This window comes from Acanthochromis polyacanthus, chromosome 6, assembly GCF_021347895.1.
Source record: "Acanthochromis polyacanthus isolate Apoly-LR-REF ecotype Palm Island chromosome 6, KAUST_Apoly_ChrSc, whole genome shotgun sequence".
NCBI classification, from domain to species: domain Eukaryota; kingdom Metazoa; phylum Chordata; class Actinopteri; family Pomacentridae; genus Acanthochromis; species Acanthochromis polyacanthus.
This window is the reverse complement of record NC_067118.1, coordinates 31,559,124-31,575,462: the sequence shown is the minus strand read 5'-3', so window position 1 is coordinate 31,575,462 and position 16,339 is coordinate 31,559,124. Positions and strand designations below refer to the sequence as shown.

General features: G+C 40.7%; 2 protein-coding genes across 11 annotated transcripts in view; both read left to right on the top strand.

The window, feature by feature from the left end:
• The window catches only part of LOC110948297 (death-inducer obliterator 1-like), a 33,429-nt gene extending 26,007 nt beyond the window's left edge, over positions 1 to 7,422 (top strand). For all 7 annotated transcript variants that reach the window (XM_022189763.2, XM_022189764.2, XM_022189760.2 and 4 more), the window contains exon 17: positions 104 to 7,422. In XM_022189763.2, coding sequence (XP_022045455.2) covers positions 104 to 6,876 — 6,773 coding nt within the window. In that variant the 3' untranslated portion in view covers positions 6,877 to 7,422. The remainder of the gene's footprint in view (positions 1 to 103) is intronic.
• A 108-nt stretch (positions 7,423 to 7,530) lies between these two features.
• LOC110948299 (transcription factor-like 5 protein) lies at positions 7,531 to 16,337 on the top strand. 4 transcript variants are annotated; one of them, XM_022189769.2, is made up of 6 exons: positions 7,531 to 10,754; positions 10,854 to 11,001; positions 11,090 to 11,243; positions 11,369 to 11,552; positions 15,111 to 15,252; positions 15,701 to 16,337. In XM_022189769.2, the coding sequence occupies exons 1-6, from the start codon at positions 10,180 to 10,182 to the stop codon at positions 15,818 to 15,820; spliced, it is 1,323 nt and encodes a 440-aa protein (XP_022045461.1). In that variant the 5' UTR covers positions 7,531 to 10,179; the 3' UTR covers positions 15,821 to 16,337. The 4 variants fall into 4 exon arrangements, with proteins under 4 accessions (XP_022045461.1, XP_051804913.1, XP_051804914.1 ...); XM_051948954.1 differs by having other exon boundaries at positions 10,640 to 11,001; XM_051948953.1 differs by lacking the exons at positions 11,369 to 11,552; positions 15,111 to 15,252; positions 15,701 to 16,337 and having other exon boundaries at positions 11,090 to 11,347.
• Positions 16,338 to 16,339: the final 2 nt, after the last annotated feature.

The window sequence follows — 16,339 nt, the reverse complement described above, 5'->3', positions numbered from 1 at the left end:
TAGTCAAGCATTTTAAAGAAATTGAATAACAGAGATCTAATTGTTAAGATTAAAAATTTTAGATTTGATCAAATGTTTTTTTTTAATCTTCTCTTTGTCTCAGGACTTGAAAAAAACCGGCCTAATCTTCTTCTGGGTCTGGCAATAGTCCAAAGGGCAAAACGTCCAGGATGCCTGCCTCAGGAAACTGAAGAGACGAGACCCAGAGTTCACATGTCCAAAGACCCTATGTGGATACCAAAACCACCTGTCCTCTATGGTTCTGACAAATTGGAGATATTCCAACCCTATGATCCAGAGACTCCTGTTAATATCACTCCTCCTGCCTCACCACCTTGCCCTGGGTCACCATCCGACTCTTCCTCCTCTGGTTCGGTTACCATGCCCTCTGTTTTGACTTTAGCTAGAGCGACTCCCCCTGTTTCTACCTCAGCGACTGTTGCTGCCACACAGTCCACTTGCAGTAGCATCTCTGACAAGGATCTCAAAACATCATCCAGTGATAAGACACCACTAAACACTATCTTGAAGACTTTGTTTGGCAATAAGCAGTCTGACTCCACTGTCTCATCTGATGGAAATTCTGCAAAAACAACAGTAAGTGCTAAGAAGATGCCAGTGTTTAGTCAGGTGTCTAGAACAATGGTGGATCCAATTGTCCAACAGTATGGACAGAAATCTAGAATCAAAGAGATAGAAGTAGAGGAAAGTGAACTTGATCGACCATATGACCCAGAAGAAGAGTATGATCCAACATTGGGATTTGAAACAGTTGCTCCACAGACCATGAAAAAAATGATGGTAGATGACCCCACATTATCAGGCATTGTGGAGGATGATGTGGCCTATGATCCAGAGGATGAGACTATCTTTGAAGACATTCAGAGTGGTATTGCTGTAAAAAGGCCCCCTGTTCCAACTAAAACATTAGATCCTTCATTAGGTCCAACAGAAGCTCCCTCTTCTACTCCAGCACAAACTTCTGTCCAAGCTGCAGTAAAGTCAACCCTTCCTGCAGGCACTGTGGTTGTCTCAGCTGCAACACTCAGTGAACAACAGCGAATGCTTGAGGAGCTCAATAAGCAAATTGAAGAGCAAAAAAGACAGTTGAAAGAGCAGGAAGAGGCACTACGTCAGCAGAGAGAGACTGTGGGTATGTTCATGGCTCATTTTTCTGTTTCGGATTCCCTGATGTCACCCCCATCAAAATCTTTGCCCCTCAGCCAATTGTCATCACTGCAGAGTGGCATAATGCGAACAGACTCAAAGCTTTCAGATTCAACAGGCAGTACTGCCAACCTTACAGAGACTGTGGAAAATTCAAACATGGATTCACAAATTGTTAAGCTGGAAGACACAACTGCTGTCCATAATTTAAAAAATGATACGGAAACTGTTGCAGAGCAAGATGATACACAGGAAAATATTGAGAAATGTGACAAATACTCCTCTGCTGGAGAGATTGAAGATTCTGATGTGGCCTATGATCCTGAAGATGAATCACTTTTTAATGAAATTCAAGAGGATGTCTTTAAAGGCACAAGTATAAAGGCCAGTGATTCTTTGTCAAGAGCAGGGCATAGTGATGGTCACAAAGGTACGTCTCCGAATTCATACCACAGTAGAAAGCGAAGGTCATCACCAAAGAGGCGAAGTCATCGTGAAAGGGACCACCATAGAAGTCCTTCAAGAAAGTCACAGCGACGTTCTCCTTCACGCTCCCGGCGACGTCGAGACAGGGATAGACACAGAAGAAGTGAAAGGGACAGGTCAAGGCACCGAGTTAGAGATCCATCGGAAAGGCAGGGACGCCATCATAAAGACCATAGTACGCGCCGACATTCCCATGGACGTAGAAGGTCCCCGTCATCTCCTCGAAAAAAAGATTCTGTGTCCCTTTCTCCGAAGCCGCACAGAGGACCCTTTCCTCAAGTCCTTGAAAAATCAAAACATGCAACTGCTCTGGACTCTGTTGTTGAACAATTTGTAGAGAGTAACACATCATCTTTGCCAGCTACTGTTAAAAAAGATCTTAATGGACCTCAGTTAGAATGTAGTCTTGTTGAGAGCACTGAAAAAGATTTTACTTCTTGTTTACAAGTCAAGCTTGAGCCTTCAGAACCACCAAAATTTCAGGAGCTCCTAAAAAATTCCACTCCACATCCTTCACTCAGCGGGTCTTCTACACAGGTGGATAAACCCTCTCAACAAGAAACTCTGCACAAAATCAAAATTGAAAATACAGTTCCACTAAGAGAAATTGATCCACCCATTCGAGATTCTCCTCAGAGCCCTGATCCAGAACCACAGTTTGTGAAACCTAACAACATAGAAATGCATGACTTTAAGAATGAGGAAATCCAAGGCCCCCCGGAGCATACCAGTGTCCCATTGCCATTTGGTCAAGCTGAAAATAATTGTCTGTCCATTGGTGGTCAAGCAACATTGTCCAGTAACTTGTGTTCTGCTGTTGGAGAGCCTGTATCAAATGCAAGGAACTTACTTTTTAGAGGTGTAGATCTAAAAGTCCCTGGTGACAGAGGCCAGTGTTTGATAAAGATAGAAAATCAGATGTTACCAGAAAATCCTGGCTTAAGAGACCCTAAAAGGTCGAGTCAAGGGGCAGGACATCCAAATCCAACTACACACTCAGATACACAGAGTATGAGTGTTCCAGGGATTACAAATCCAAGATCAGATATGAAAGAAACTGGACATAAGGGGCCACAGATAGATTCAGTAATCCATGGTCATTTACCAGGTAAGCTTGTTCCTGATAATGGAGGCCCAGGGTCAAGGGATCCTTTTTCAGCAATGTATAATTCGAATACAGATTCAAGGGCACCAGTTGTAGCTGATGAGAGAACCCAAAATGTTAGTTGTCCTGAGAAAAGTTTACAGCGTCTAAAAACAGAGGAGACCAGATCACAGGTAGAAAATTCAGATGTCAAGGCTGATGCGATGAAAATAGGGATAAAGCAATCATTTGGAGGTCCACAGTTAAAAGACTGCCTTCCAGATATAGGAGAAAGAGGACAAAAAGACAGAGATGAAAGTCAGCATTCTGAGGCTTTGAAATCTGACGTGACGGGTGGGGGTGTAAGAGATGTGAGTACATCTTCTTTGGGCTCAAGAAGAGTTCAAAGGCAGTCAAGGCACGATGGCAGTCCAGCTTTAGAAGAAAGGGGCTCCCAGAATAGAGGCTTTCAGCCATGTGAAAGAGATGTACACTTGAGCAGGGTAGCCGGTGTTCGAGAATGGAGTTTTGATTCAAATACATCTATAGGCTTGGAGGGAAGACCTCAAATGGTAGATAGATCAGCAACAACAGGTGAAAAACAGGGAGCACAAACAAATGTGCATATGAGAGCGCCAGGACCAAACCTAAATTATAAAAATGGTGAACCTAGCATGTCTTTCTTTGGACAAGAGGTCCCACAGCAAGATGTAAGGTTAACAAGGAGTGTATGTGGCCCTGACACAAGAGAATCAGAAACTATCCATGAAAGAGGAAGGCCAGATATAACTGGAATAAATCATAAGGGACCTAGTCAAGATGTCTGTGGCATAGGGTGTACAGATACAAGAGTTGATAGAAGAAGCTCAGGTAGAGCTAGTGGAGAAACAGGCTCTAACAGGAGGAATGCTGACATGCAAGAACGAAATACACAAAGTCAAAATCTAGAGAAGAGAAATGAACAAATGGGCCCAGAAGTCAGAGACATGCCAAACTTTACAAATCCCGATTGGAGAGGTCCAGGACCAAGTGTTGTTGGTCCTGATATAAGAGGCCAGAGGAATCCAAAAGAAGGCCTAGGTCCACATATGAGGGACCCAGATTGGAAAGGCCCAGGATTGGACATAAGAGGTAATTGGAGACCAACAGAGCCAGTCAGAGTAGGGTCATTTATGCAAGACGACTGGAGAGCCCATCAGTCTGATAGGCCAGGTCCTGACAAGGAGAGCCAGGGGCCTGAGAAAAGAGATGTTGGAGGCTTGGAATTTAGACAACCAGGGCTTAAAATGAGAAGTCCAAACATGCAGGACCTGAGGCAGGATAGAAGAGGACCAGGAGGTCCGGACTTCCCGGGACCAAGACCTGAAAGGAGAGGTTCTGACATGGAGGTCCCCGTGCATGACAGGAGAGAACACAGAGGTCCAGATTCCATAAGATCCGAATGGCAAGGTACAACTAAGGACAGTAAAGGACCTGGCTTGAGAGTGCCAGGAGGTCCACAATTTGTGGGACAGGGACTTGAAAATAGGGGTGTAGCCGAGGAGGGTATTGGGCCTGACAGAAGAGGAACTGAGGGTCCACATTTCAGAGGTTCAGGCCCTGAGCAGAAGGTTCCTGCTCTAGAGAGCCAAGGCCCTGACACAAGAGGGCCAGCAGGTCCAGATTTCACAGGGCCCTGGCCTGCAAGGAGAGGTCCAGATGTGATTGGTACAGGGCCTGATAGGAGAGGACAAAGAGGTCCAGATTTCAGAGAACCAGGTTCTGAAAAGAGAGGTCCTACCTTGGAGATTCCTGGAACAGACAGGAGAGGACATGGTCCAGGTTTCAGGGTACCAGGGCCTGAAAACAGAGGCTCATCTATGGAGGCTTCTGGACCTGAGAAAAGAGGACCTGTTGGTCCAGACTTCAGTGACCCAGGGCCTGATAGTAGAGGTAGAACAGATTTTTGGGGACCAGGGTCTGAAAGGAGTGGCCATCCTAGAGATAGACCAGGACCTGAAAGGAGAGGCCCCACCATTGAGGGTCCAAGGACTGACAGGAAAGGACCTGGAGGTCCGGATTTCAGAGCACCAGTTCCTGAAAGCAGGGAATTACCGGTGGTAGGTCTAGGGCCTAACGGTAGAGGTCAAGGAAGACCACATTGTAGAGAGGGTCCAGGGCCTGACAGGAGAGGTCCAGACTTCAGGGGATCATTGGTGGAAAGACTAGGTCCTGGCACGGATACATCAGGGCTCAACAGGACAGGGTCAGGAGGTCCAAAAATGGGTAGACCAGTGTTTCAGCATGCAGGTCCAAATACAGAGGGTCTAGGGCCAGAAAGGAGAGTTGCAGAAGGTTCAAACGTTAGGGAATCAGGGCCAGAAAGAAGACCTCCAGATATGGAAAGTCGACAGTCAGATAGGGGTGGACCACACTTCAGAGGAGTGGGGCCTGATGCAACTGTTATGAGGGGTCAATGGCCCACTACAAAAGGTCCACGAGGTTTTATTGCATCAGGTTGTGAAAGTAGAGTTCCAGACATTGAGGGTCAAGGTCCTGATAGACAAGAACCAGCAGGCTCAAGCTTCAGAGAATCTGGGCTTGAAGGGAGAGATGTAGAGGGCCCAGGACCTGACTGGAGAATATCAAGTGATCCAAACTTTCAAGGTCCAAATATTGAAGATGTAAGACATGAAGGCAGAGGTGACTGGGAAGGGTCTGACCCTCTTTGGGAAAGCCCAGGTTTAGAGGTCCCAGGATTTGATAGACCAGGTCAGAATTTTAGGGGTTCAAGGCCTATGAGGAGAAACTTTAGAGGACCACGGCCAAACTGGGACCGGGGCTGTGCACCTAAATGGAGTGGCACAGGCACTGAGGAGCAATGGTCAGATGGAAGAGGGCCCAATATGGAATTAGGAATTGAAAGAGAATTTTCAGAAGATGATTGGGAAAGAGATGGCAGTTCAGGGCCTATCCAAGAATGTTCAGATGAGCAGGGCCAAGAACATAGTAGACAAAGTCTTTGTACTGGATGGAGGGGCCGTGGAAGAAGGGGGCCAGGGCCCGTACAGGACAAACCAAATATATTTCCAGGACATGAATGGAATGGCCCTGGTTGCAGGCGTCCAGGGCCTGTTCAGGATAATCAAGATATGGGATGCCCAGGGCCTAGTAGGGGAGGACATGTAAATAAATGGAGAGAGCCTAAAAGAGGTGGTACAGGGACATTTTTTAGAGAGGAAAGAGATTCACACAATAGAGAAACAGAATCAGATACACAAGGGCATCCAGATATGGAGGGTGATTGGAGGCAGCCAGACTTCAGGGGACGTACAAGAATGCCAAACGTTGAAAGACCTGAGGCATATAGGAGAGGGCCAGACTCGATAAATTCATACCCGAACAGGAGAGAATTAGGGATAGAAGGTGTTAATAGAAGAGGTCCAGGAGGCCCACATGTGAGACCCCCCAGGCCTGGAAACACAAATTTAACTCCTGAAGGTTTAGAGTCTGAAAGGAGACGTTCAGATTGTGGGGAGTTAGGATTTGAAAGACATTGTGTAGACGTTGAAAATTCTGGACCAGGTAGACAAGACTTTGAGCAGGATTTTAGGAGGGAAAGGAGAGGTCCAAAAATGAGAAGGCTAGGGCCTGATGAAACAGATATGAGTTCAGATTTTAGACATGGAGCTGTTAGGTTCCCTGGGTCTGATAGAAGAGGTCCAGACCCAAGGAGATTTGAGCCATCAGATGTCAGAGGCGAGGACATGAGGGATTGGGAACCAGAGCAGAGGGGTCAAACAGACAGTCATGAAAGACCAGGTCCTCATCAAGATACTAGTTTTCAAAACACTAGTGATCCATGTTCAGTACCATTCAGTAGGTCTGTACGTCCAGGTCCAAACAGAGGAGGAAGATCATTCCCTGCTTTTAATAACCAACAAAATCAGCAACCCATAAGACCCCAGAGACCGAGAGGTGCCTTACTTCCCACTCCAACAGAGGGTCGCATACATTTCCCCCACCACCCACCAGACGTAGCGCTGGGTAGAGGTAGACCAGTTAGACGACTAAGAGGGTGGGTAAGAGGACAAGGCCGAGGAAGTCCACCTATAGGTGTAAATATGGGAGGAGGAGAATCAATGGGAGGGGACAATTAAACTAATAAATGGGATTTAAAGGGTGCACAGTAATGAAAATGGAAGTGACTGTCCTTTCAGACACTAAGACTGATGTGCTAGACCTGCAGAAACCTGCCTAGCATCACTACACTGGATTAAAAAAAATACTTAAGCATAACTTCTATTGAATGTATTTTTTTCCTGAAGGAAAGTGGTTTCCTTGTCTTACTGAAGTTTCGGCTTGACCTGCAGACAAAGCCATGAGAAAATCTGACATTGTAACTTGTCACTGAAATGCTCAGAGGCAGACGTATTTGTGTTAGTTTGTTTTGTTATATTCAAAGTAGATATGTTTAATATGATTTTTGAATATGACTAAATTGCCGCTTAACTGTAACTGTGCATCTGTAAATTCAACTTCATGTGTATTTCGTATTGGAAATAGTCAGAAATGTTTTGTACAGAAAATGTACAGTTTCTTTGTTTTTTAACATAGCCATAGTGTCAGTAGAATAACCTTAATTATGGCTTGTTTCACTGTTACAATTCAAGAAATCAATAAAGTGACATACCTTTTAAAATTTGTATTATGTCCAATTTTGTCATTGTTTTTTTAGTGATTGCGACACAAGTACCAAGTCACAAAATCTGTTAAAGCACATTCCAAATAAAAGCACAGTGCAGACACTACTATCTTTGTGGGGATTAAACAAGCTCAGATGTAAAAGCTGGATTGAGTAATTAAAGGAGATGTCAAATCCTTACCTAGTTTTAACACACATGGCGTGACCCCCGTTCCAAGGAAATGCTTTCTGGCACAGTATACGCTCTTATTTGAGATGTAGATTATTTGTGCAATACAATCTCTAATCAATAAATGGTAGTGAGGTGGTTTGTCTTGTATTGCCATTGGTCCATTTCACAACAATATGGGGTATTTTCCACATAATAAGCACATAATTAGTTTTTCTGCTTCCTTCAAGGTTCTTGCTGTGACAAGCAGGAGAGGATCCACATTTAGTTAGTGAAAGAATGGGAAGGAAAAGAGCATCCTTGGCTTCACAGCTTTTTGCAGAGCTCATGTCTGACCAAAGGGGGGCAGCAGAAGCTTTAGTAACTGCAGGTGTTGAATTTTAACTCATGGACTGTTATTGTTTTGATTTTTCTGTCAGTGTGCTGCTCCATTCCTGAGGCCAAGCTGAAATATGAACTAACACTTCAATTTAATAACTTTAAGCATCAACACACACACACACACACACACACACACACATATATATATATATGTATAGTTACCTCATTCCTAGAAGTAAATTGATAAGTCATTACAGATTTGGCATTTTGATTCTGATGATTTTTTTTTTTCCTTAAAATAATAGAGTGCTTTACTGGTATCCTATGAGAAATGGGAGTTTTGCAGCAAAAAATAAATATGAACAAAATACAAAAAGGATTTTGAATAAGATTTATGAAAAACTAAATACCGCGGTGCAAAATAACAAGACCCATTCTATTTGTAAGGTTTATTGACATGATACTTCAAATGTGTATTTTTTTAATCCCTTTAGCTTATGTACAATCTCTTAATATATTTAATACATTAAAAGTAGTCGTAATAGTTGCAAATTAATTATCAACTGACTTATGAATTAAGTAATTTTGTCAGCTATATGGGATTCACTAAGAAAACGGATATGTACTTTAGGATTAAATTATTGTAATTTAATCATCCTGAGTACTTTAGGTATTTTGAGCACATTTTGATTGCAATACCTCTCCACTTTTACTGAAGTAACAATGAATACACAACTGTTACTTTTAACTGAGTTTTCCCATGGTGAGGTACAGCTTTATGTTGGGAAATTTGTATTCACCACCACACATATTACTTTATTTTAAGTTAAAAAAATCCTGAAGTGTAAACAGAGAAATAATATTGTACTTAAGTATTTACGTACAGGCTGAAACTTAGTTTCTTCATGCACTGGTCAATTTTGACATTTTTGGGTATTCTGCTTCCATAATATGCCTTCTTTCAGGCTCGTGAAAAGAAAAATGCACATTTATGAGGCTTTTTAAAAAAAACAACAATATTTTGTCTATTTAAAATTTAAATTAGCACGTTTAATAGATAAGACCTGATATCCATATTTCGGAAAACTATGTCTAAATAAAAATAATCAGCTGAGGAAATTTTATAGTCATATCTTTTATTTTTAATTTTCTTCCGTTAATAGTAGTTTCCAATAAATATATATGGAATTTTACAATGACTTTCAAAGTTGTTTTCTGAAAATAAATTGTTTTATCCCCCTCGACTTATACTGAAAGCCAAAAAAAAATCCCCTTCAGTAGTATTTACATGCACCAAACGATTAGTTGTATTCCTATTTATATTCTGAAGGATTTTACTGAAGGAGTGGTTGATTTATAATTCATAACCTAATTTATTAAACATTTTATTCATTTTTTTCTGGCCCTTGACGGCGTTTTCTGATTTGTGAACTGATTTTAAAAAAAGATTTCCAAAAATCTATGTTATTAAGTCAACAAAATGAAATAACAAGCTGTCTTTTTCTCCAAAGTCCAGATTTCTGTTTTGGAAATGCAAATTAGAAGGTTTTGACACATATTTATGAAAACTTGTAATGCTAAAATCATTGCATTTATTAATGTGGAAGTTACTTTCAACTATAGAGTGAGTAAACAAACTTGGTTAATTCATGCCTTTAAAGAAGTTGTTTTTTAAAACTTCTCAGCTTATACCGCATACTGTGTAGTTTTCTATACAAAGTAGAAAAAATATAAAAGAGGGTTATTCTGTGTCAGCCGGGGTAACGACATCATAGTCTGAAACAGCCACCAGGAGTCAGACACAAACGGCAGCTCCGGAGCAAGAATTTGCCATTAAGGTAAGTTTAAGACCCAACAGAAAGTCACACACAATGAGCTAAATGACGGCCTATTTAGAGTTGTTTCTCTATAAAGCAAACTACTTTTTATTTACAGTGTGTAATGTTAATGCGTTTGTAAATACGCGTTTTAATATGGCGACAACCCGGATCCGAACGTTAGCTTGTGCCAACGTCTTTGCTCCGTGCTAGCTGACGTTAGCCTAACAAAAGTTTACAAGCTAGCTGTGCTTATTACGACTTCCATTTTTGAGTTAAAGTGATCAAATTTACCACTACCAGTGATGTTTAAGCAAACTTGTTCCAAAAAATATTTATGCAATGTTCCCAGGCTCAAATTTAAAAGCTCTAACACCACAGTTAAATAATTTCAATATGTGCACTGTAAGACAGTATTTTCCTGATCTCATCCTGTCCTCCCACAGGAAATATGTCCTTTTCTACAGCTTCTAAAACCATCCATGTGCCATCCTCATCCAGAGAGCAGACCTGTGACTCTGTTGGGCTGATTTTGAGCCAAGGTGGGTGTTTGACCTACGATCAGGGGCAGATGTTGGGTTCAGAGCTTGGTCTGATGGAGATGTCAGAGGTTGAATATTCACACCTTCAGCACCTCATCCAAGCAGACATGGAGGCCCAGGCCAGGCGTCCACATTGTCCAGACGCCAGATCCTACCCAGCTGCTGTCGTGGTTAAAGACGTCCCTGAATCCGCAGTGATTTGTCCATTCACTGCCACTCAAGCTATTGACCTGTCTACTTCCAGTGATGACCACTGTCTGGTGATGCCAGGACAAAGGACACCAGCCTCTTATGGAGATGTCCCTGGTTTTGTGCTCGCCAAAATCAGAGGTGAAGAAAGCACGAGTGAAGTACTTGCCAACAGCAGTAAAACTTCACAGAAGAGAAGTGGATCAGCTGCCAGAGTTTGCTTGGAGAAAAGATTTAACACAGTGTCTGCTGACACCCCAAGGCAGCAAGATATTCAGTCTGCAGTTCTTAGCAAGTAGGCTTCATTAATATAGTGTGCTGCTATTTTAGTAAATATATTGCTGATGTACATATTTTTCATGCCATGTGCAAAATCTTTTCTGTTGTATTTTAGTTTTTTGACAGTACTTAAGCAGACAGCAGGGGCAGTCATACATCCCCAAAAGCAGAAGTGGATGAAAACCGTCAAAGCAGATTGTTTTAAGGTTTCTACCTCATATGCAGGCAGTGATTTTGAGCCTGTCACCAACATATGTGGGCAGGTATGGTGCAAGAACTATCAGCTTGCATTTTATTATAATTTTAGTGACAGGCAGATTTCACAACATGTTTTTTCTGTTATAATTGCAGGTAATTGCCCACATGGTGGAACCTAATAAACATCAGGGTGTAATCATTCCAAAGACACTTGTGTTGAATTTTCAGCCAGACAGGGTTGTTGCAACAGCTCAGTATACCAGCAGCAGCAACCCAGCAGAAGAGCAGAAGATGACGAAGACTGAAAGTAACAATTAATACTTTACAACTAATTTATGTTTTAAACATAGTTGTTGCCTGCTGTACTCTACTGCGAATGCATGTGCAAGTCTGTGTCTAACTTTGTCTTATATGCTCATGTTTATTTCATAGAGGATAATGCGACACTTGCTGCTTTTAGGAGTCTTTGTAGCACACAAAGCTTTCAACCAAAGGCTGCTAGAGCTGCCACATGCTCATCTGGAGATCCACGGGGCGGCGCCAGGAAAAGAACTTTCCCTCGTCTGTCCCCCGGTGAGCGCCGAGGGAGACACAACATTAAGGAGAGGGAACGCAGGTGAGCAGTCAGTTCTAACATCTGGACGTGTTGCTGCATCCTCCGCAGTTTGTGACATGATGACACAAACACATTATAAATTCTTTTATCATAATGTGATGTTTCAACAGCCTTTTATTACCATCCTGTCAATGTAGCATATTGTTCGCTTAGCAATTTCAAGTGTGCTTGCCCATCACTCATCAAGACAGACTGTTTACAAAATTGCTTTGTTGCTGATTTATTGTACACTATAAAGAACATAATCAGATGTCAGTAGTTTTAGTCCAGAGGTTCCTAAAGTCTCTCCTGTGTCATTTAGGGTTGTCTTGAGGACAGGCTCAAGTGCTTTTTAATAACTTTCCTTCGCATAAAAAATTAGGAGACATTTACATTTGCTTGATATTCATATTACATCATCATAATACATTGCAAAATCACCCAAATTATTGCAGTTAAATTTCCTAAAAATGCCAACATACACACGTGGACAAAATTGTTGGTACCCCTCAGTTAAAGAAGGAAAAACCCACAATTCTCACTGAAATCACTTGAAACTCACAAAAGTAACAATAAATAAAAATTTATTGAAAATTAAATAATCAAAATCAGCCATCACTTTTGAATTGTTGATTAACATAATTATTTAAAAAAACAAACTAATGAAACAGGGCTGGACAAAAATGATGGTACCCATAACTTAATATTTTGTTGCACAACCTTTTGAGGCAATCACTGCAATTAAACGATTTCTGTATTTGTCAATGAGCGTTCTGCAGCTGTCAACAGGTATTTTGGCCCACTCCTCATGAGCAAACAGCTCCAGTTGTCTCAGGTTTGATGGGTGTCTTCTCCAAATGGCATGTTTCAGCTCCTTCCACATATGTTCAATGGGATTCAGATCTGGGCTCATAGAAGGCCACTTTAGAATAGTCCAACGCTTTTCTCTCAGCCATTCTTGGGTGTTTTTGGCTGTGTGTTTTGGATCGTTGTCCTGTTGGAAGACCCATGACCTGCGACTGAGACAAAGCTTTCTGACACTAGGCAGCACATTTCTCTCCAGAATGCCTTGATAGTCTTCAGATTTCATCGTACCTTGCACATTTTCAAGACACCCTGTGCCAGATGCAGCAAAGCAGCCCCAAAACATTACTGAGCCTCCTCCATGTTTCACCGTAGGGACAGTGTTCTTTTCTTCGTATGCTTGGTTTTTGAGTCTATGAACATAGAGTTGATGTGCCTTACCAAAAAGCTCCAGTTTGGTCTCATCTGTCCAAAGGACATTCTCCCAGAAGCTTTGTGGCTTGTCAACATGCATTTTTGCAAATTCCAGTCTGGCTTTTTTATGAGTTTATTTCAGCAGTGGTGTCCTCCTTGGTCGTCTCCCATGAAGTTCACTTTGGCTCAAACAACGACGAATGGTGCGATCTGACACTGATGTACCTTGGCCTTGGAGTTCACCTTTAATTTCTTTGGAGGTTGCTCTGGGCTCTTTGGATACAATTCCAACGATCCGTCTCTTCAATTTGTCATCAATTTTCCTCTTGCGGCCACGTCCAGGGAGGTTGGCTACTGTCCCGTGGGTCTTGAACTTCTGAATAATATGAGCCACTGTTGTCACAGGAACTTCAAGCTGTTTAGAGATGGTCTTATAGCCTTTACCTTTAAGATGTTTGTCTATAATTTTTTTTCGGATGTCCTGGGACAATTCTCTCCTTTGCTTTCTGTTGTCCATGTTCAGTGTGGTACACACCTTTTCACCAAACAGCAGGGTGACTACTTGTCTCCCTTTAAATAGGCAGACTGACTGATTATGAGTTTGGAAACACCTGTGATGTCAATTAAATGACACACCTGACTTAATCATGTCACTCTGGTCAAATAGTTTTCAATCTTTTATAGAGGTACCATCATTTTTGTCCAGGCCTGTTTCATTAGTTTGTTTTTTTTAAATAATTATGTTAATCAACAATTCACAAGTAATGGCTGTTTTTGATTATTTAATTTTCAATAAATTTTTATTTATTGTTACTTTTGTGAGTTTCAAGTGATTTCAGTGAGAATTGTGGGTTTTTCCTTCTTTAACTGAGGGGTACCAACAATTTTGTCCACGTGTCTATGTAGCGATGCTTTGCTATGAAAGGTTTCCATTTGTTATAATGTGCTTTAAAGTACATCACAGTGCAAGTTTAGCAGGTGCACAGCTGGCAGAAATAATGACTGTCAGTACAGTGATGGAAAAATGTCGAGAAGATTAGCTTAAAAAACCCCTGTAAAGAGTCACTTGGTTCACAAAGTTTGGGGAGCACTGGTTTGGAATTTCAAATTGTACTAATTTGTGACAAACTTCCATCATTTTCTTTATTACTTCATTACTCACAGGTGCAGTGATGCATAACACTCATTTACACATCTATCAAAGACAAAGTGTTACTTCTTTGAATTTCTTTTGAAATGTTTGTGTATACGCTGTTCTATTGTTGTTACAAAGGAGAAGTATTTGAGGATATTGTATTAGCATTGAAATATGTAAAGTAGATAAAGTAGTTAAAGAGAAAATATTTTGCCAATATTTTGCTCTAGTTTCTCATTTTGTACATTCGATGTATTGCTTTAACAATAAAAGTAAATCAGTGCTTTTGGGCATTAGAGTGTCTGAGTCTGACAAAAGTATTATTTGAAGACTATTGTAAGAAGCAGATGTTACTGTTTTCTGACATTTTACCAACTAGAGTATATAGATCATAGTAAAAATAAGAGTAATTGCTCTTGTGTTGCAGAACTGGGGCACAAGACAAAGCTTGTTTCGTGTTTACTGACTTTTTAAGTTCGAAGCTTCCCCTTCACTATGCTCACTCTAAATCCCAAAACAAGCCCATATGTATTTCTTTAACCCACCTGTTGTCCTCATTTACAGGCACCAAAAACTATAGTTTCCTTGTCTGAAAAAAATCTCAAAATTCTGCAAAAAATATTCCTCAAATTTCTGAAAATTTGCAAAACCTTCAGGAAGAAAATTCCAACAATTCCTTAAAAGTTTCCCTTAAAAGTTTTATTTTAAAAAATCACCCAAATTTGGAAAGAAAACTTTTTAAAATATTTTCAAAAAATGAGTGAAAATCTTCCAAAAAAAAATCCTAAAATTATCTAAAGTGATTACATATATGTCAGTAAAACTTCTAATATTTTCTTTAAGAACATTCACTAAAAATCAACCAAAATCCAGCAAAATTAGCTGGAATTTGGTTGATTTTTTTGTGAATGTCCTTAAGAAACATTTTTAACATTTCTTTTTTTTCCACCAAAAACTGTTCAAAGATTTCCCAAAAATGTTGAAAATGCGGACATCAGAAGTTTCACTGTGAAAATATTTTTTCCCCCCACATTTTTAAACTTTAAAAAGGATCAATTTTGACCCGCAGGACAACACGAGGGTTAAAGAGAACTGAACATATTTTGGTTGTATATATTTTATTTAAATAAATAAATAAATATATTGATTTCTTCCATAAGACAGGTCGAAGAATTAAAGTTGAAACGCTAGTTGAAAATATCTGTGTTGCTTGCACTGTCTCACAGGAAGAAGATTCGTTTGTGCTGCGATGAGCTGAACATGATGGTGCCGTTCTGTGGCTCAGAAACAGACAAAGCCACCACGCTGCAGTGGACCACGGCCTTCTTGAGATACATCAATAAGATGTATGGCGACACCTTCAAAGAGGCAAGTTTGTGTCGAAACACTGATTAATGTAAAGCATTTTGGCTGCATCACCCTCCAACTGAATTATTTGAGAGTCGAAACCTGGGGCTGGAAGATAAGAGCTTAATTACATTTCCTCATGCCGCCTGTCTAATTAGTACAGCAGCAGACTTTATATGACTTTTGTTATTTAGAGAGTTCAAATCAAATTCATCTTACTTTTACCATATAAAATCAAATAAACTTTATTGTTTTGCCATGATGGATTATCTATCTGTTGCAGTTATGAAGTCTGTGGAAATTGATTTTCATTCTGAAAAGTACAAGGCAGTGAAATGTAATCACGCTGACAGTGTGCAACACCACCTCCACCACCTGTACTAGAGGAATGGGGCAGTCTGGGTAGGATAAAAGAGTCCTGGTACTGTGTATCATTGCCCACAGTAACCTCCTAATCTATCCTTTGCAGGAGTTTGAGAAGGTCTTCACTTGTGAGACAGGAGTCCTTCTTAAATCCATATCTCCTTCAGGTCAGGACCCAATCCAGCAGGACATGGAGAAGACACTTTCCGTTGCAGCAGAGCAATGACACCCTCATTGTTTTATCCAGTCCGTCAGCCACAAACATGAGTACAATCTAATTTAACATTTATAGTAGCTTTGCTTTTCAGTGTTGCTACGTTGATTGTTGTTATATTTTAAACGACCAAACATGTCCTTTTGAATGTATTGCAGTGTTTTAGGATGCAATGCTGTGATGTGGTCGGTTTGCTTCAGTTGCGTCTCAAGACCACATTGCATTTGGATTGCCACAACCTTCTTCTACTAGATATACAAACCTCCTGTAAAAACATGTATTAAAGAAGAGGGACTTTTGACACACAGGTGGCACTGTTTCCCTTTGAAAAACAGATGAGATAGTGCTCTAATTGGCAGACTCCTGCTCTTTACCTCTTCCATTTTAATAATATTTGCATCTTTTATAAGCTTGGTTCAAATTTGCACTTTGATTAAATGTTTTTATTAGTTGTTTGGTTAAACTTTTTTAAAATGTTCCCCAGCTTGTGGCCTACTAACTTCTGTTTTCTATTTATATATTTATGCATTT

Coding starts and splice junctions, on each gene's coding strand:
- LOC110948299 (XM_022189769.2), top strand. CDS start 10,180: ATGTCCTTTTCTACAGCTTCTAAAACCATCCATGTGCCATCCTCATCC. Junction 10,755..10,853: donor CAGTCTGCAGTTCTTAGCAA/GTAGGCTTCATT, acceptor GTTGTATTTTAG/TTTTTTGACAGTACTTAAGC. Junction 15,253..15,700: donor ATGGCGACACCTTCAAAGAG/GCAAGTTTGTGT, acceptor TATCCTTTGCAG/GAGTTTGAGAAGGTCTTCAC.